Source organism: Crocuta crocuta, unplaced genomic scaffold (genome assembly GCF_008692635.1).
Source record: "Crocuta crocuta isolate KB4526 unplaced genomic scaffold, BGI_CrCroc_1.0 scaffold93, whole genome shotgun sequence".
Taxonomy (NCBI): Eukaryota; Metazoa; Chordata; class Mammalia; order Carnivora; family Hyaenidae; genus Crocuta; species Crocuta crocuta.
Window position 1 is genome coordinate 6,933,849 of NW_027529641.1, and position 20,810 is coordinate 6,954,658.

The 20,810-nt window shown below is 43.3% G+C and overlaps 1 protein-coding gene across 2 annotated transcripts in view; it reads right to left on the reverse strand.

The window, feature by feature from the left end:
- Positions 1–16,807, reverse strand: part of CHSY1 (chondroitin sulfate synthase 1) — a 72,615-nt gene extending 55,808 nt beyond the window's left edge. Inside the window, exons 1-3 of one of the 2 annotated variants that reach the window (XM_077762398.1) lie at positions 16,732–16,794; positions 5,705–5,766; positions 1,175–1,670 (exon numbers count right to left, since the gene is read on the reverse strand). In XM_077762398.1, coding sequence (XP_077618524.1) covers positions 1,175–1,540 — 366 coding nt within the window. In that variant the 5' untranslated portion in view covers positions 1,541–1,670; positions 5,705–5,766; positions 16,732–16,794. Of the gene's footprint in view, positions 1–1,174; positions 1,671–5,704; positions 5,767–16,731 lie in introns of both variants that reach the window. The other variant, XM_077762397.1, reaches the window with a different exon arrangement.
- Positions 16,808–20,810: the final 4,003 nt, after the last annotated feature.

A 20,810-nucleotide genomic window follows, 5' to 3' on the forward strand; every position in this document is an offset into this window, starting at 1 on the left:
AGGAGTATGATTTCTTTAATCAAGCACTTGAGAAAATTAACTCATAACAAAAGCTAACAGTTCACATCAGAAAGCATGTTTCTTTTTCTTGGGCAGAGGTCTAGAAAATTCCCTCTGTTCATCACAACTATCAGTAATTCATCAATCTAAACACAACACAACCTAAATAACTTTTTCCATTCTGACTAATATCAGATCCTGTAACTGCAGGCAAGAGATGCACATCTGCCAATAAAAACAGAGAAAAGTCAAAAGCTAACTCATGTTCTCAAGAGCATTTAAAGAGAAAATAATTGGGGCGCCTGGGTGGCTTAGTCGGTTGAGCATCCGACTTTCGCTTGGGTCATGATCTCGCGGTTCGTGGGTTCGAGCCCCGCGTCGGGCTCTGTGCTGACTGCCAGCTCAGAGCCTGGAGCCTGTTTCAGAGTCTGTGATTCCCTCTCTCTCTGACCCTCCCCTGCTCACGCTGTCTCTCTCTCTCTCTCCTAGAAATAAATAAAACATTAAAAAAATAAAAAATAAAAAAATAAAGAGAAAATAATCTACAAGTAGACTTCCTACAAAATAATCACATCTGTGTGTCCAGATAACTCAGAGATTGCCTACCAACTATTCTCAAAGGAACCACCTTACTGCAAACTTACAGACTATAAATAAAGGTCTAAAAAGTCAAGGTTTAAAATAAATGCAAAGCCAAATGATACTGGCATTTTTTTTTTTTTTACATCATTACTCATTTTATCAATTCTAAACATGTTAAGTTTCAAAATTGTGTGGGTCAACACATGACAAGAAAAAAGGCAGGCCTTTGGGAGAACAGGGACAGGGAAAGTTAATACAACCGCAATCAAATCTGCTGATTCAGCGACAGTCAGATTAAATGAATTTTCCGGATAACCATGAAAATATCACTGTGACCTACAGTGAACCATACCGCTCCTCTGGGCTCCAAATGCCATCATTTATTAACTAAGGTATGAGGACAAAAGTATAGGTTTGTCCTAAAAACAAAGACTGAGATACTAAGGGGGAATTCAAATTTAAAAAACTAAGGTAAAAATGTGTAATAACTTAATACCAACTTTGAGCCTTAGGGAAGATATTATCACTAGTTTCCTACAATTGGTTCAGAACTGACGACGATATTAACAGATTTTTTTTCTTCTGTTCTTACCTCATAAGACCAGACACACTGCACCCCGGCAAACCTCCGGACACATCTTCCCACCTCCACGTCCTCGTGAGTCGTGTACATTTCCCGGAGACACTTTCCAATGTGTGGTACCATTCTCCGGAGAACCTCCCGGCTCATGATCACACCGGGCCCCCCCATGCAGAAGTTCTCACCGGGTTCCAGGGCCAGCTTCCCCATCTCTTCCGTGGTGCCCAGTCCTGTCTGCCCGAGAAAGAGGGGCTCACTGCTATTCAAACTCCTCAGAAAATTCTCCAGACGGTCTCCTTTGATATATACGTCATCATCTGCTCTCATAAACCATTCATACTTGTCCAGGTAGTGGTCATGCATGTACTTGAGCATCATGAAAGACTTCTTCTGGGGTGGGTAGGAGTCGTCCACGCCCCGTAGCGGCACTATCGGAATTGGTATTGAGGTGTCTGAACCCTCACTAGAGAAGAATTCGACTTTCCCAGGAATTGTCTTGGACCATGTTCTGGAATTAAAATAAGTATCAGTGAGAGAACAGTTTATTCCAAGATTCTCATTTCTAGAAATCGACGTATCTACTCATGCTGAATCACTGTGTATTCAGAAGGAATGACAGAAAGCTATCTGATCTGTTTGCTTCCCCTTAAAAGAAGCCCAGAATATGGGGTATTTCAAGGCCCAAGTTCATTTTCAAAAGAATCGCACCACAAAAAGATCAATGAAGTGTTAAAATATTTCCAGGGTAACTAAGTTTTAAGCTGTGGCTGAAAACCAAAATGCCGGAGCACCAAGGTCTAGACATTCAGGTTAATTTTCTGATACTATCAACTTCCTACCTATAAACTCCTCCACTCCAGAAGACAATTAAAAATCAAATTCTTCATTCAACAAAGTTTCTTTGGATGCACATCAAGTGCTAAGCATGTGCTAAGCCAAGGGAGGCAGGGTGAGCAAAACACAGACACCGACTCAAAGAGCGGTCATCAGGAGAGACAGACGTTTATCAAAGGAGTCGCACACAAATATACATGTTATTAAGACCCAAAACAAGCGCTCTGAGGAAAGGCACACAGTCTTCAAGAGCATACATACAGAAAGATCACAAACTAGACACACAGTGCAGAGAATGCTTCCTGGAGACGGGGTGAATGTCAAGGATGAGCTACAGATGCAGGATGCAGCAAAGGTAGGAGACAGAGCAGAAGCGGATGAACACTGTGTATTCTGCAGTCTCAGGGGTGGAGGGGAGGGCTGGGGCACCCGGTGGGAACGGCCACAGCAGCCTGGACAGGGGTATCAAGGGTAACTGCACGTCCCATCATCCGAGGAGAGACTGGTAATAAACGAGAAGGAAACAAAGAATCCTGCTGTTGCATGACTGATTTAAGGCCATCATGTTCCATCTTTCCTTATGCCTTTTTCATTACATGTAGTAAGAGCTGAAGCAGTCCAGCTACAAATATGCATTTATACGGACTACTTCTAGGAAAAACATTGCAGAATATAAACGAAGCAGTCAATTGAGCCTTAATAAGATCAAAAAAGGACCCGTTCCCTGGTAATAGTCTCCCCAATACATTTTTATTTTACTTTTCCATTACAATTATATGTATTATAGTGAAAAGTGAACTTGAAGGGTCAATGAAAACCACACATCTTACATGGAAGGTGTCAGGGGGAGAAATACTTGAAGAAGACCTACACCAAGCCCCTGAGAAGAGGTACAGAAGTAGGGGAACAGGGAGGGGTTGGGGAGAAGATAAAGAGCTTTCTCTTTATATACTGTGTATCTCCAAATGGATGGAAGTTTTTATAAGCATGATATTATGGGGGGGGGAGGAATTTTAACTGTGATAAAATATACATAACTTGAAATTTACCATTTTCACCATTTTTTAAGTATTACTGTTCAGTGGTACTGAACACATTCACACTGTTCTTCAACATCACCACTATTCGTCTCCAGAACTTTTTCATCTGCAAAACTAAATTCCTAAAGCATAGTATTATTTTTGTAATTTTAAAAACAATCTGCAATGAATTACTTAAAAAAGCAATTACTGGCTTTTAATTCTCTTAACCCAAATAGAAGGAATACAAAATGACTTCAAACTTCTCTCATTCAAGCAGAGGAGGAATTCAATGAACCTGTCAAACATGCTTCTCAAAAATTCCAAGGATTAAATATATATCGTCTTTCATCAAAGCAAGGAAGTCAGCTGTAAGATACACCATTGTTTTCTGTACTGATAACAAAGAAAACAGGATAATATGATTATCCTGATCATAATCATATAATGCCAGCAACTGTAAAATGCATCCTGATTTCAGAGATGTTAAAAAGTGACGGGAAATGTGCATCTTGGAATGATGTAAGACAGCAGTAGTAGTGTATTTCCCTTAACGTCTGTGGATTTAAAATGGACCTATGGAGTCTTATGCCATTTACAAAGCTCAGCATATATGGTACACGATGGGACTAGAGATGCTGTATTTCCATTTTCACAAAGGATAAGCTCCCAAAAGAAAGGATGAAAAGTAAACATGGCAGGAATAGAGCAACTAATTTAAGGAGAAACCAACCCTTTCCATAAAGAGACAAGTCTATTTAAAAATGAGACTGAACTACAGCCTACACAGAATGTAGAACAACCAAAAGACACCCTTCTGACATGGTAATCTAGAGGGGAGAGGACTTCTCAACCCCAGGAAGTGGCTGACAATGAGATGTACTAAGAGGATTCCTGCCCGCCCCCCCCAATCCAGGTCAAAAAGTCCCTGATTCCTTCCTTTAGCAGAAATGATTTTTGTTTGGGAGTCACATCAATTCTTTGAAAAAGTAATTAATTTCAGTGGTGGCACATAACAAGTCAATAAATACTGCTCACCTGCATTAAAAAAAAAGTGACTTAAAGTGGTGTGTGTGTGTGAGTGTACATGCACACATACAAAAAAGGGCAGAAATCATTTCTGTCTGAGACATCTCCAAGTCACTTTCCATAAGACTCTACCATTTCCTGCCATTCCTACGTGCAGAAAGAATCCAATTTAATCAAACCACAACCAGAAAAGAATATTAAGAGGTAAAATTCACAGGCCTGCTGGAGTTCAAATACACTACCATTTTTTTTTAGTTTTTTTAATGTTTTATTTATTTCTAGGAGAGAGAGAGACAGCGTGAGCAGGGGAGGGTCAGAGAGAGAGGGAGTCACAGACTGAAACAGGCTCCAGGCTCTGAGCTGGCAGTCAGCACAGAGCCTGACACGGGGCTCGAACCCACGAACCGCGAGATCATGACCTAAGCGAAAGTTGGACGCTTAACCAACTAAGCCACCCAGGCGCCCCTCAAATACACTACCATTCATGGTACTTCTGAAATGTAGTTTAAAGCTAAAGAGTCTGTATTACCTCATAACTGATTACACATGGATAGTGAATAAAATCAACTTCAGTTTCTACCCAATTGCTTCTGAACTAAAATGTAATTAAAAAAGCAGACCAAGTTCAAAACAGTGACTACTAAAGTACTGGGGCTGGGTGAGCCCAGAAGCCATTAAGATATTAAAGCACCATGACATTATTTGAGACATGGTGTGAGTAAGAAGACAATACCCGACTTCAAAGGAAGAACCTACTCAAGACACAACACGTTGTGACATGGTTAAGAGGCCGGGCTCTGGAATCAGGCTTGTGAGGTGACAATCCTGGCCCCACTTTGTGTAAGCCACTCTGTGCCTCCCTTTCCTTATCTGTGAGCTGGGGGATAATAATGGCACCTGCCTTATAGGGCTGTTGTGAGGGTCAGTGGATCCTTCTATCTGAAGTGCTTAGAAGTCAGCCCGGCATGCAGTAAGCATTATAGGAGTATGACTTATTGAGGAAGACGGGAGTTTACAAGTAAGACAGTGAGAGAGAAAATGAAGGACACAAGGAGTGTGGGCTGAATCTGGAACAGTCCATCACAGGATCACACACCAGCACGAAGGCATTATGGAAAATGTCACTTCTCACATTGCTGGTTAAAAACCTGACACTCAGGCCAGCTATTAGAATTCTGTTTAACTGTCCACCTCAGACATCAGGAAAGAAGTCTAACGAGACTTTAACTTTTGAAAGTGTTTTCACTTCTGAACACAGGAATCCTTCATAGGAGACTGAGGATCGAAACTCCTTTACGTCTGGCCCCGCAGCCCCCGTGCCCCTGGCAGACAGAGCATGCGGAGGACGCACTGATGGTACAACGGGCTCTAAGGCAATTAATGCCCGAACTGTGACTTGAAATCGTGTAATTTGTCTAAGAAGAGAAACCAATTAATTTTAAAAACAGACAATCTAACCTCAAACCATCCTTAAAAGCCTCTCTGCAGTTTTATGGTAACTCCACCCAATTATTATCTTTTCCTTTTTAGGTAACCTAGGGAAAAACCTCAAGCTGCCCTTTTCTGTTCTAAATGACGGTGGTTTGAGGGAAAGCTCTCAAAACGAATTTCTGTAAATCCTCCAATCTTAAGAAATGATGATCATTTTCATTTAGGGTACCTTTGGCTTCAAGAGCTCCGTCCAGCTGAAGGCTTCTGGAATGGAGATCATGATTCACCATCCTGGGGAAATAGGGGGGAGGGGGGAGGGGGTGCCTTCAATAAAGGCTAAGAAGTGAAGGAAGCATGCTGCTCAAGCAGCAAGCTGGCCTGCCTTCCGTGAGGGAACCAGGTCAAATCGAGTTCCTTAATTTTCATAAGCAAATGTCAACTTTGCATTAGACACGTTTGTTACTGGGAGCAAAGAGCTCTCATTTGATTGAAACCACAGAACGTTTGCAGAGGCCCTTGCCAGTAAGCTCAAGTTCCAGTGGACTGATAACCACCTCTTACTAAAGCACAGATAAGACAACTGAAATCTGAGAGAGCCGAGCAAGCTATCAGCCTTCTCCAGGCTTCTAAATGCTATGCCTCCAAATGAAATCACAGTTAAGTAATGCAGCCAGACAACAATTAGCTTCGCTAAGGGTTACCTTTGCTGTCTTAGGACTTCATATAGTTCTATTCAGTTATCGTTTTAAGAAAAACTATATAAAATACATTTTTGTATAAAATTGCCATCTATTGCATGACTCCTGTCCTAAGTACACATTCGTAATCCATGGGTAAAAAGCGGGCAAAAGTATATACTTATGATGTGGATTAGTAACGGAACAAAAGTACATGTACAAAAATAAAATATTTTACAATTTTACTCCAAAGTGCTTACTACGGTTATCTGTGGTTGGAGGATCAGAAGAAATTTAATTTTCTTCATGTTTTCTACATTTCTAAAATTTTCTGCAGCAGAAAGGTATACTTAGAAGTGGGGGAAATTTTTTTTTTTAATCTGGAGAAAAGCTTTAAGCTAAAAAGCATCCAAAGAAATGAAAAGATGTGACAACAGAAAATTCTACTTTTATAATAAACATTTTTCTATTCTATCCAGTGGACAAAAATGAAAAGAAAAATGGAGTAAGACTAAGTACTTTCTTTCACATTTTCTGATTTGAATAGCTATAGTAATTCTTATTAAAAAAAAGAGCTCTTCTGTGATTTCCCCAAAATCATGTTTAAATACACTGTCCGACAGTTACACTGATACATTTGAAAGGACTTATGATCAAATCATCTCAGAACTTGGAGTCATGGAAGGAAGGGAGAACACAGTTTTCCCCCTTGTAGAACTGACGGATAATAGGAATTGAATGTATGTATTTCTATTCTTCCATTACAGAGAAGATTTCAGCTAACTTAATCAAAAGGCATACGGTACGAAAACATACACAAGAAAATGTGGCTGAAGAAAATAAAAGTAGGTAAGTGAGAGCAAGGCAGGAAAGTGGTACCTGAACCAGGGAAGGCAAACCCCTGGGACGGACTCCCTGCTCAGCACTGTGCCCACAGGAAACACTGAACCAGGGGAAGTCCTCTGAGAAGATGCCAACTAGAACAAGGGAGCCCGTGTGGGGAGACCCACTGCCATCAATGTGGTCTCTACATCTGCTAAAGGTGGGCCCAAATCAGCTGTACGCCTTCCAGCAGGTGACCAAGAGAAGTTGCAGGATTGTGTCCCACTGCTCAGGGTTAAGGGAGGTAACTATTCTAGATACTGAGACCTGACAGAAACTTCTGCCCCAGGGCCCACGGTAGACAGAGCAGTGCAAATGCACTGAGCATCTTCACAGGAAGGCAAGTCTGATGGAGCAGCAAGCAGTCTCAGCTGATCCTCTCAAAAAAGTACATGGGGGACAGTTCTATGCCACCAGTCAGGGAAGCCATGCACTTCAACCTGATCAGGCTTGAACTCAGAAGTCTTCCAAGGGTACCAAGTGATGGCTCTGTTTGAAGTGAAGGAATGCCTTCTGATAGGAGGCTGCTAGCATTATTCAGTCCATTATCTCAGCTCTGTTCTGGTAAGCCAGTTCTGCAATCAGCATCCTTAGCCACAGGCCTCTCTTCCTCTATGTGCTTTCCGGATATATGGCTTCCTCTTTTAAAGCCTTTAGCGATCTTATTGCACAACCTTATGACGTGAGCAATCTCAATTCTTTTCGGAATTACATGGGGAAATAGAACAGCAATCACAAATGGTGAGAAAAATATGTTTTGAAATCAAATTATACTCTTTACCATTAATCCTTAAAAAGTAGAGTAAAGGTGAAAGCAAGCAGTATGGAGACTTTTTTTTCTCCTTCAATAAAGCTGTTGGCGGGTGGATTACAGCTTCCACCTCCACAATGGCCTGGGCACTAGCCCAGGAGGCAGCTCCAAAGTATTAAGAGCTAACAGCAACCTGCCCTTTGAGGCCAGGCTCACAGCAAACAATAAGAATGCTCATCAGTACAGACCACAAAACGCCCTCTTTGGAACCTAAGAATCAAAATTTGGAGTGCTAGTAACAGAAGGCAAATTCTGATCTAATGATGCATTTCCAAAGCTTCAAATACGGTGAGCTACCTTATATAGTTTCTATTTTGCTGTTGTGCACTGAGAAGTATAAATATGCAACTAATTCTTAATCATGCATGGAAAAAACTCATTTTCAAATTTAATTCTAAGCAAAACAAACAAACAACAGCAGCAAAAAGTGTTGCTTAATGCAAACAATAAAACCACCCTGAACCTATTTTGGCCCACCTCCTTGCTCAGTCTTCCTGCTATCAAGGCACTTCCTGGTATCGAACTCACTTAACAGCAGCCCACAACCACCCTTCAACCCAGCAGTTTAGTGCGGTATACTATGCTGAGGGCATTTGACACTCAGCCTATTGGGGCGCCTGGGTGGCTCAATCAGTTGGGCGCCCAACTCGGCTTCTGCTTGGGTCATGAACTCATGGTTCCTGGGTTCAAGCCCCGCCTCAGGCTCCATGCTGCCCATCAGTTCAGAGCCTGTTTGGCATTCTCTCTGTCTCTGGCCCTCCCCTACTTGGGCGCGGGCGCATGCACACTCTCTCTCTTTCTCTCAAAATAAACTTTTGAAAAAAGAAAGAAACGCAGTCTATGAGAGTTCAATGAGGTATGTGTGGTACTGTCACCCATATATTACAGATGAGGAGACTGAGGCTCAGGGCCAGGTAAATAATTCGTCCAAGATCACAAGGCTAATAAATGTGGAAGCCAGAACGCAAAAGGGGTCTGACTATAAAGCCTCTTCTGGCCAGCTACTGGCTTTTTCATCCGGCACACTTATTTCCAGGGTAGCACCCACATTCCCTTTGCAGACCTTACTCCGCTGATAAGGCTGAGTAAACAGTCATCACAGATACGGGGAGCAGACTTAAAAGTCACTTCCACTGTGTCTGCCCGGCAGAAACTTGCCTGTTGAGGATACCTCTTCAGAGTCTAAGCTGGATTTAACTGAACATCAGAAGACTCTACTCAAATGGTAGCTTCTGAAACCCTCCTTCCATGTGGTCCCTTCGCTACTGTAAATCCTGCCCGATCATTTTCCCGCATCAGGTTGGAAAGAGACAGGAAACCCCAACACAAAAGCCACCTTCACACCTTGGTTCTACTTACAAAGCAATCATTTTAATGGCATTAATAACTCCATTTCCAGTAATCCTCAGGTTTTGGGTTTGCAAGCCTAGGATTGACATCAAATCAGAGCAGTCCGCACCATATTTTTTTAATCATCCACAAACCAAGGTCTTCAGCTAAAGAACAAATACCATCACTATAAATGCTTCAGAAAGGACACTGAATTAAGGTAAGTGGATGGACAATTTCACGACTTGTAAATCATAACTAAGGTTCTTATTCCTCCTAATTCCACCCCCATCTACAACAGATGTGGGCAGATAGAGACACTGATATTGACATCCACCAGATATGGAAGCCAGGGGCCCTCACGTTAAAGATGCTGTCACCCAATTCTCCCAAGTACCCCAGAGACCTGGGAAGTCAGAGTAACTGAAGAAAATACAGTTATAGTAACCAAATAAACACTTTATCAGGGCAGGATTAACTGTTGCTTGAGGAAACAAAAGTGCCCTCTAACCTAACTCCCAGAAACTGCACTCCCAATTTCCTTCCAAGGGCTCTCCCCTCCTCCCTCTCTTCCTCTTCTCTTTTTTTAAGCTGTAGTTCTGTAGCTTTATTACAAAATAATTGCTCATTGTAGAAAAACTCAGAAGTACAGAAGAGGGCCAAGGAGAGTATGAAAACTCATTGGCATTGTTGTATGTAGATGCTTTCACACTTTCTTTTCTATGCTACACAAACATAGATTATTTTGTTTGATTTTAAGCAAAAATGAATCTCATACCAGGCATACAATTTTATAACCTACTCTTGCTTAATTTAAATATATTGTGAATCATCCTTCATTTCAGTCAACATAGGTCAGCCCCATCATTTTTTGTGGCTAAAGAGACAGGTCACGGTACGGATAAACCAAGGGAAACCAATTATGTCCACAGTTCCTCATGAAGGACACCAAAGATACCTGAAATTTCCAACCCCTACATACATCTTCAAGCACATCTTTAAGTCCCTTTGAAAAATTCTAAAGGAAATGCCAGATTTCAGATCTCAGCCTCAAAATGAACAATCTCTTCATTCCCGTACTACTTCCTGCTATTCCGCATTTCTGGGAATCTGTTGTCTCTGCCTCAAACATTCCTAGTCATCCTTCAAGATTAAGTGAGGAATGGGGCGCCTGGGTGGCTTAATCGGTTAAGCATCCGACTTTCGCTTAGGTCATGATCTCACGGTTCGTGGGTTCGGGCCCCGCGTCGGGCTCTGTGCCGACTGCCAGCTCAGAGCCTGGAGCCTGTTTCAGTCTGTGACTCCCTCTCTCTCTGACCCTCCCCTGCTCACGCTGTCTCTCTCTCTCCTAGAAATAAATAAAACATTAAAAAAATAAATAAAAAAAAAAGATTAAGTGAGGAAAAGGGGGCAGGAGTGTGGGTGAGGCCTTTCCTGATCCCCTTCATAAATCAGCGCAGGCCTCTTTCTCCTGTGTTCCCACCCCAGTTAGCCCAGATACTCAGTGAGCTCTTATCATGCAGTATTACCATTTATTTCCTTCCCTGGATGACAAACCCTGAAAGAATAGAGTATTAATCTGTTTTCAATAAAGAGCAACTTAATGAACGGACAGGGGAAGTGAAAATACAACCCCGTATCATCTTCTGTCCACAGCTATCCTTCCTTGGAACATTCTGACTATTTGAGGGCATCGAGCTCTGAAACGATGGCATAGAAAACTAAACTCTTTTTCGGGACCACGTATTCCACCGGTCATCTTACACAGGCAATTCACAGTGTGAAATGGGGTGTGCTCCGAAAGTTCATTTACAGGTTGATTATTTGGATTATAGAGGCAGTCAGGAAATTTTTGCCAAACTGAATTCTATCTGAGAAAGAAAGTATTGCTCTAAACTGTCTCAAGATAAGCACAGTTTACTGGGTTCAAGAATAAGGAAAGGAACCCTGAGGTTTGCTCATTAAGGTTGGTAAAAGAACAGCATGCCTTCACTGAAAGCATTAGGAAGAGGCCATTAACTGGTATAACAACATCTTGCAACAAGATTCCTGTATCTACAGCTAGTGTTTCTCAAACTTTCTTCCCACAGTTCCCTACAGACTGATGCTAATCTTTAATGGTGCCCTTTATCACTCCCAGGGCAAAGAAGGGAAACCATCCACCTCTTTCCTCTGAGAAAGTAAAGAAAGAACAAAACAGTTCCCCATCTTCAGCCCAGGGGAGGTAAGAATCAAAACAAATAAAAGGTGTTGGATTAGCTTAGCGTTCTGGGCATAAGAAAGGACTAAAAAGCAAAGTATGCATGGTTTTTTTTTTCTTTTTTATCAAACCATTAATTAAAAAGAAAACCCAAAAGGTATCAAAACTCTCCCAGCAAGAACAGGTAAGTGTAGCCAAGAAATGCTTGAAACAGAAGAGGAACAAAGAGGAACTTGTCTACCGGATATTAAGAAATTATTCGACTTCCAATAATTTCAATGGGTGGTACTGGCACAAGAACAGAGAAAAAGATCAGTGGAACAGAATGAGAACTCCAAAAACATACCCAGGAATTCTGAGTATGATGAAGATGGCAGTTCATATTGGTAGGGAAATGGGAGATTATTCAACAGATGGTACTGAAACAATGTACTATTGGGGAAGGGGGGGTGGAAATGGTATTGAGATGATTTCTACCCCTTCGGCAATTAAAAAAAAAAAAGTTGCTTTTAAAAATAGCTCCAGGGCAATAACCTTCTGAGCTTGAGATGGGCAGAGGGGAGAGACCCTAAAATCAGAAAGGTGAAGACTGAACTACATGAACTTCTATGTATCAAACACCGTAACTAAGAACAAAGAATAAAATATGGAAATAATATGAACTGTAGCTAGTAACAAAAGACCCAAAGAACGCAGGGTTCTAATGATCAGTCATTAACTGGCCTAACAAATCACTCTGGAAGAATCAAGGTACCATTCTGAAGTGAAATTGCCGAGAAAACAAATACTCTGTAGAGTAGAAGTCAAAACAAGTTTCTTTATATATTTGTAAAACCCCAGCTAAACAGAACCCTTAGGCAATTTTCGTTTAAGAGAGCTTCAGAGCTCCAGCAGTGTAACCACCTCAGATGTAAATCTTTCCTTAATTTCTTGTTTTTTATTTTTTTTAAATTCTAAGTTTACTTAGAGAGAGAGAGGGAGTGAGCAGGAGAGCGAGTGGGAGAGGGGTAGAGAATCCCAAGAATCTTTGCGCTGTCAGCGAAGAGCCCAATGTGGGCTTGAACTCATCAACCATGAGATCATGACCTGAGCTGAAGTTGGACACTTAACCAACTGAGCCACTCAGGTGTCCCTTTTCTTAATTTCCTTGTAAATTCACTACATTTATGAAGCTAAGGATTCCTCCGCCTGTGTGTCTGAGTTTTCTTCAAACTTCTCTTATGCAAAACCAGACCTGTTGACTCACTTTCCCCACCTCAATAAATGATACAACCACTCACACTGTGCTTCAAGGCAAGACCCAAGAAGGCGCTGTGATTCCTCTTTGCCCTACTCCTCACTAGCATTCTGTCAGCACATCTTTACCTCGCCTCCGGCATATATCCTGGAACCATCCACTTCACACCTCCACTGATATCACACCAGTCCCTGCCACCCACACATCTATTCCAACCACCTCCTAACATCTCCCTGATTCTCTCCAGTCCATTCTCCACACAATGGGCACAACTAATATTTTAGGACATAATGCTTTCCTGTCTAAACCCTCCAAAGGCTTTCTAGAATAAGAGACCAGACACTATCAGGCCTCGTCCACTTTTTTTTATTGGCCTTCTTTGATTCCCTTCCAAGTTGGATCCTGCCTTGTAACTTACCAGCTCTTCCCTCTCCTCCCTTGCTCATCAATGATATTCACACAACCATGGTAAGACTGCACCCAAAATACCAAGTTCTCCAGATGCCATCCCCCCTTTCCTTGTTTTATTTTCTCCATAGTACCCATCATTAACCCTCCTTTCAGTGTCTTCCTTTCCACTAGAACAGAACAGAAGCAAAGCACCACGAGAATAAGCCTCTTCACTATTGTGTCCTTAACACTCAGAGTCTGGACCCAGAGAGGCCAGGCATGTATTTGTTGAACGAAGGAATGAATCATAAGTGCAACTGAATATTTTCTTAATGTTTATTTACTTTGAGAGAGAGAGGAGAGAGAGAATTCCATGCAGGTTCTGCACCACCGAGCACAGAGCCTGACACAGGGCTCACTCCCAAGAACTGCAGGATTAGGACCTGAGCTGAATCATAAGTCAGACACTTAACCAACTTAGCTGCCCAGGTGCCCCTATAACTGAATATTTTTTAAAAAAAATTGTTTTTTAATGTTTAGTTATTTTTGAGAAAGAGAGAGAGAGAGAGAACACAAGCTAGAGATTGGGGGAGGGGCAGAGAGAGAGGTAGACACAGAATCTAAGACAAACTCTAGGCTCTGAGCTGTCAGCACAGAGCCTGATATGGGGCTTGAACTGATGAATCATGAGATCATGACCCGAGCTGAAGTCAAACGCTTAATCAACTGAGGCACCCAGGTACTCCTGGTAACTGAATATTCTTACAAACCAGGATCACTCCCTGACTTAATGGCTATGGTGTCTGCTGAGGGCCTATCGAAGAAGTTAGCCCTGGTGGGTCTCTGACCAACCACACTTTTGAGTTTTTTCCTACCTCCTTTTTAAAATCTGTTTCTTGCCTGCTATCAGCTGTCACTGCACTGCTAATATCCCTTGGTGGCCCCTCTCACCACTTCAAGCATTTAGCAGATCGGGAAAGTAAGAGTCTATAATGATGGGGCTGTTCCATCATTAAAATGCACTAACGTTAGTGCAGAAAGGCAGATCTCACTGAATTTCCAAATGGCTTTTTAAGATCCTTCCTGGATCTCAATAACTAGTCCCGAGACCTAATTCTGATATTTTCAATATCCTCGCATAAAAGTACACCATACTGTCAACTTACTAAAAATGCTGGCATCTCCTTCAACCGATAAGCCAAACAATAGTTTGATTTAAAAAAAGAAAAAACTAAAATCATGAGTGTATTTCTTAAGATAAAGAATGAGTGTGCCTTTTAGGGGAGATGTAAAACTGAGCACAACCAGTGCCAAACGAGAGTTCTACCTAGTGCTGTAAGAGTCAAGCCGACTTTTATGCCAAACTGTGTGTGAAATTTCCATTTTAAGAGCGGAGTGTGGAGTTTCAGGCTGGGCTGCAAAGCACAGCAAAGCCATAAGTTTTGTTACACACTGTAACCTCGGTCCCAATCCAGGCCTTCCCCAAAAGTCCTTCAAAACTAAAATCGTCTTGTACCATCTCCTGCAGCCAGTCTAAACAGAGGGTTGACAGGCTGAGAAGCAGTTGGCCAGAACAGGAAAGTTAAGTCCACCCCCAAGGTTCAAGTAATGGGACTTAAGATCAGGGAGAGAAAAGAGAGGAGTTAACTGCAGGAAACTGACAGAACACCTGAGCAGGTAGTTTCCTCCTAAGGGTTTCCTTGATCAGAAAGGCAGAGTGGTCACAGAAAAGGAAGACCTGGAGCCAGAGGGCAAACTGGGTTTCTACTTTCTCTCAACTGTCTGAAAGTTAATAAATGGTGAGATGTAAATCCTACATCCAAAAAAGATGAGGTAGGAGATTTGCTAAAGGAGACTAAAAGGAAGAGGGTCAAGCATGGGCTTAGGGAAAAGATCCTCTCCAAGTGTAGAAAGGGTAGGTCAAGTTTGCGCTACATTTGCTGGCGTACCAGGACCCCTACTGGTTTGTATATATTGATTCTGAACCCGTGAAAATGTTATTTGGTGAGCAATCTAGCATTTGAACAAACTGCTTTGGTAATCATCTCCAAAGTTGTGATTTTACAGGGCTTGTCACCCAATGGCAGTCAAGTGGATTTACTTTCAAAGCCATTCCGTAAACAATTTATACAGCTCATCCTCAATTTCACATGTGGACATGTCTCTTGTCAAAAAGCACAATTTGTATAAAATTTCACATAATTCATGGGCGATCTGGGAGAAAATTTTTATCTGTGGGTTCCTAAATCACTATCATAGTTTAAATTTATACTGAGTGGCTATATCTAAGCTTTTCAGGCACTCATGACACTTCCTGGCAGAAGCTAGATCTTTAAACAAGATCCTAATGGAAACACGCAGAACAGAGAATCAATGCTCTGAAAGCGCCCAAATTCTCTATTGCTCTTTTATCTTCTTTCTCAATCCTGTACTTCCTCCCTTAGAGGAACAAAATCCATATATGTTTTCCCCTCACATCTAAATGTTTTTTTTTATTATTTCTGAGAGAGAGAGAGAAAGAGACAGCATGAGGGGGGAGGGTCAGAGAGAGGGAGACACAGAATGTGAAGCAGGCTCCAGGCTCTGAGCTAGCTGTCAGCGCAGAGCCCGACGCGGGGCTCAAACCCACAAACCGTGAGATCATGACCTGAGCCGAAGTTGGACGCCCAACCGACTGAGCCACCCAGGCGCCCCTCCCCTCACATCTAATGCCTGAACATTTAGACCAGGACTAAATTCAAAAGCCAAAGTTTCAAAGGTATTGGTTGTAAATTAAGAACAGTAACAAGCTTGGCCTTGCTCAACACTGACTCCTCTCAAAGTTCATTCTCAGAGGACCTCCCTCCATTGGTTTGTTCTGCGGCCAGATGAATCCCAAATCTTACCCACACAGTAAGCATTTCTGTACTTCACAAATACGACCTTCCATTAAATCCCTTTATTGAATCCACACTTTTCTTCTACCTCAAATTCACTCCACTACAAATCGACCATTCCAAAATCATCGCCCTTCTAAAGATTACTTTGGTTAATCCCTTTGTTAATCCTGAACATGATTCCGGCCACTTTTATGACTCATATGGCCAATGCGGACCCAGATACTGGATAACACACACACACACACACACACCCCTAAACTGAGATAGTTAACCCCGAATCTACCATAGGCCAAGAACTACTCTTCCCAAGGTTCTCTTTGCAGTAACTCAACAGACTGGCATGGTCGAGGGCGCAGTGGGAAGCCCTTTTCGTTTACAGGAGTGCCTCCACTTGGGAAATCTGTAAGTATGCTACGGAAGGGCGCTAACCAGATTAACTGACCTCGGCTCTAGCTCTGCAAGAGCTAGACAGACTCCATATTTTAGAGAATCGAACGGTAACCGTTACTGTCACTACTACCACAGATACTGTACAAATAACCTTATGAGAGAGATGGTCCATCAGACCCCTTTAACAAAGAGAGCTGGGACGTGGAAAAAAGTGCCTCCTCGCACAAAGTCGGGCTGAGGACCACACCCACGGGGGCCACCCCGGTCCGCCTGACCCCAGAGCACACGCTCTTGTGCGCAGCGTTCCCCATTCCGCCTCTGACCTCTGCTTCCCACGCCCAACACAGCCGCGGAGCTTCGGGTCTGGGAAGCGGGCAAACGCTCAAGCCAACGGAATACCGGCAGGGCCGCCCGCGGGGATGCTGGATACAGGGGGCGGCTCCCGGGGAGCAGGGACTCACCTGTAGGCGGCCACGGCGCGGGTCTGCAGGTATTTCTGGGCGGTCATGACTCCCACGAAGAGAAAGTTCCTGTCGCGCGGACNGGGCCCCGGGGCGTCCCCTTCCCCGGGCCGTGCCCTCCAGGCGGCCCCATCCGCAGGAGGCACTGCTAGCGTGAAGCTGAGGAGGGATTTTTAAAGAAAGGGGCTTCTTGGTCCCCAACCTCTGCACGAACCGCTCGTTCCATCTGCTGAGACTGCCCTCACGTAAACCCCGCTGCCCACGCCCTGCCCTCCAGCCAGGCGAACCTCACCGTCTACGTTCCCCGCGTCTTCGCGATTCACACTGTACCTTTGTTCCCGCCGTTATGTGGGCAGGAGCAGGAGCGAGCACATATAGAATAAACAGTGCAGGGGCCGTTTGAGACGTGCAAGCTCGGAGAGTGAGCCGTGAATTCACTTACCTTGTTCCCTGCCCCTAGTTTCGAAGCTTAAGAAAAGGAAAGAAACAAAGAATTAAAAAAAAAAAAAAAAAAAAAAAGGGGTCTTGGAAAGTATGCAGGGAAAGGAAAACACTGCTTGTGGGAATGCAAACTAGTACAGGCACTCNAAGCCCAAGCTCCTAACACTGCTAGCCTTTAAGGGGTGTTGAAGACATGATAGGTGATGTTAATACTCTGGATGATAAACACTACTTTTATTTACATTCTTTGCGGGCAGAGAGTCAACTAGTATCCCCAACCTACCTGAATCTTTGTCAGTATTTTCTACATAGTTCATCCATTAAAGTGCCGCGATTTCTAGAGACAGGTTTTGAAGAAACCTCTAGGATGGATTTTAAATTTTATATATTTCCTCTTTTTAAAAAGAAACTTAGCTAAGGCTACAAAAGCCAAGAAAGTGTCCATACAACTAATGTTTGCATAGAGTAAATATTAGTCTTGTTACTTAGTCGGGGTTTTCTAATGAAAGTCCTGGAGAGCAAAGTGTTTTCCTGGGCCTGACAGGTTCCCTTCATTTCATCAAATGAATTAGAGACAGAAAGTAAGCACGCTTAGGGTAATCCTTTGGATCTTACTTCATTGTTAATCTGACCAAATGTTTGAAATATTACACAACTTAAAGTGGCAAGTTGTGGGAGATACAGACACGGTCTCTGCAATTGAATGGTGGTCACTGTTGTTTATTCTTCGGATATTACCACTTTCTTTGGCACTTGTGATTTATGTCAAAAATAGTTCATTACCCACCTTCCCCACAGACTCCCTCCCTAAGAGGTGATCCACATCTAAAAATAAAATACTCATTATGTAGTGAACACAGGATTCCAGCAGTGGTCTCGGGAAAAATACAGAACATATAACCATGAATTACAGCCTTGAAAACCGTCCAAAGGGGTTTCCAGTAAGACCATAAGCCACAAATGCCAAGTAGTCACCAGATGCCCCAAATTCAGCAACAGCCCCATAATTCACAATGATTTCCATAAAGCACGAATCTGGCAAGACACAGATGTTCAATCTGGTCACATACTTAATGAGTTCAGTATTTTCTAACCTGCTTGAAACCCTGAAGATTTCCTCCTCTAGCCTGAAAAGCATATAAACATGTGATTGGGACTTAACATTTTGAGGCTGGTAAATGTTTCGTCCTCCTCAATTCCCTGGTCCCTACATCCATAGCTTCCCCTGCCTCATTGGCAGACTCAATGGAAGTGTTTCCTTCATGATGTAGAGAGGATTCCCTGTTTTCCATAAAGCCTGAGCCTGACAGTTTAGAACACCCAGGACAAGGAGAATGTGACATAAGTGAAGTCCTCCCAGGAAAAGCGGGGGGGTGCCAGTCCAGGGGATGGTGGGAAGGGAGGAGAGCCAAGGTCCTATAGAAGTGGGCCAGGGGTTGGGGCGCCTGGGTGGCTTAGTCAGTTAAGCGTCCGACTTTCGCTAAGGTCATGATCTCGCGGTTGGTGGGTTCGAGCCCCGCGTCGGGCTCTGTGCTGACTGCCAGCTCAGAGCCTGGAGCCTGTTTCAGTCTGTGACTCCCTCTCTCTCTGAGCCTCCCCTGCTCACGCTGTCTCTCTCTCTCTCCTAGAATAAATAAAACATAAAAAAAAAAAAAAAAAAAAGAAGTGGGCCAGGGGCTCCCGGAGCCTCTCCACTGGGGAAAGGGCCGATTCCTACGTGCAGCCTGGGCATAGGGAGGGGAAGCTTCAGCACAGTGGGAAGCAGCAACTGGATCCTCAGGCTGAGGTCGCTCTCCCCGGGAAGAATCTAAAGATGTCTTATCAAGGGCCCCTGCAGAGGCCTGAATCACGAGGCAGAGCAGTAATGGTGGGGATTTCATAGCTGAAGGCAAATGCCTGGAACCAGGTCACTGATTTCAGTGACAGCCCAAAGGGCCAAAATGGTGTTGGTAAGAGCAGTATGGAGGCCTGCCTGTCTAGACACCAGCCCCACAAACTCCTGCCCAGTCATTACCAGCAAGGATCTTGGGAGGCTGGCGTGCATCTGAGCCCCCAGCCTCCCAATACACACACGGTACCCTCTTCAAAACCTCCTCCAGGCCAGGCAGCTCCACACTCCCTGTATCTCCCTCCCCAATCTATTTTTAAAGGTGAGAAGTCAGGTTGATCTGATTTCCTCGGCTTTTCACCTCGGCAAACAGAAGAAAGAACCATTTCTCGATTTTGCTGCACTAGGAGCCCTCCCTCTTAAGTTGAGGGACTCGTTGACCATTTTTCTCATCTTAAAAAAGGAGTGGTGTTTGGGGCACCAGGATGGCTCCGTGGATTAAACATCAGACTCTTGATTTCAGCTCAGGTCATGATCTCACGGTTCATAAGTTTGGAGACCTGCATTGGGCTCTGCTTGGGATTCTCTCTCTCCTTCTCTCTCTGCCCCTCCCCAACTCATGCTGAGTGTGTGTCTCTCAGCATGAGATAAATAAATAAACTTAAAAAGGCGGGTGGGGGGGGGAGTGGTGTTAGACACAACCAGAAAAACTTGTAAGGGAAGCCCCAAACTAGAGAGTTAATAAGAATGAAGACTCCTAATGGCACACACGCCACCTGAGGTGGGGGTCCCCGGCCAGCTCAGGTGCAGAATGGGGGTTCTGGTCGTCCCTGTCCATGAGGAAGTTCCATCAAGAACAAGCCTCAGCCCCCACCTCAGGGGCTCAGTTTCCTCATCTCCAAATGGGTCTTTCCACACATCGTGTTAAAAGTCCCTTCTCCATGATTCGAGACTGATATTTAGAAATCTGTTCAAAGATGCCATGCTGTCTAACTTTGCTTCTGTCTTCATGCAGTGCAATTCCCCATGTCATGTAACTAAAACTCATCTCTACCTACATTACTGAACCTTTTCTCACAAATTGCAACTCTGTTCCCACCCACATTACATTTATTTTTTTCTGTTGCTAATACATTGAATGCCTGTAACAGGTATAACATTTCATATAATTTGCAGCAATTTCTTGGAAACCCTTGGTAAATACCTCAATTGTTTGTTGGCAGCAAGCCTTGAGCAACCGACAGAGTTCCCTGTAAGGGCTTCTTTAAAGACGCAGCTCCTGGACCTCAGGTCCAGGGCCTCAGACAGGGGGCCCTGCAAAAAGTGGTAATCATTTTTTAAAACCTTTAGAAACACCTCTTTTTGAGAAACAGAAAATGCAGAGGAGGCAGTTATAATAATCAGTCTTTTCAGAAGGTTCTGTTCATTGCCTGCAAAGAAGAAAATCTATAATGACCATTTTACTAAGATTGCCACTTAACCTCTATTAACCCAATAAAACTTTGCTTTATTATTAATGCTGCTATTAAACTGGCATTTAAGGTCCTCATTAGCTAATTACTTTTGCTCAATATTTCCTTCTATTTGCAGCATTTCCAGGCAGATGCAGGAAAGGGCAAGCTACTGTGGCTCATGTTCTGGCTTCCAGACATGAGGAGATCCAACAACACGGGTTGTGCTAGAATGTTCTTCATGTTTCCTTGCTCTCTGCTCATCAGCTGTCCATTCTTTCTGTCTGATACTGAGTCATTATGGGTGTGCACCTCACACAAGTGTGTGTGTTTGAGAGACAGAAGAAACTCAGCACCAC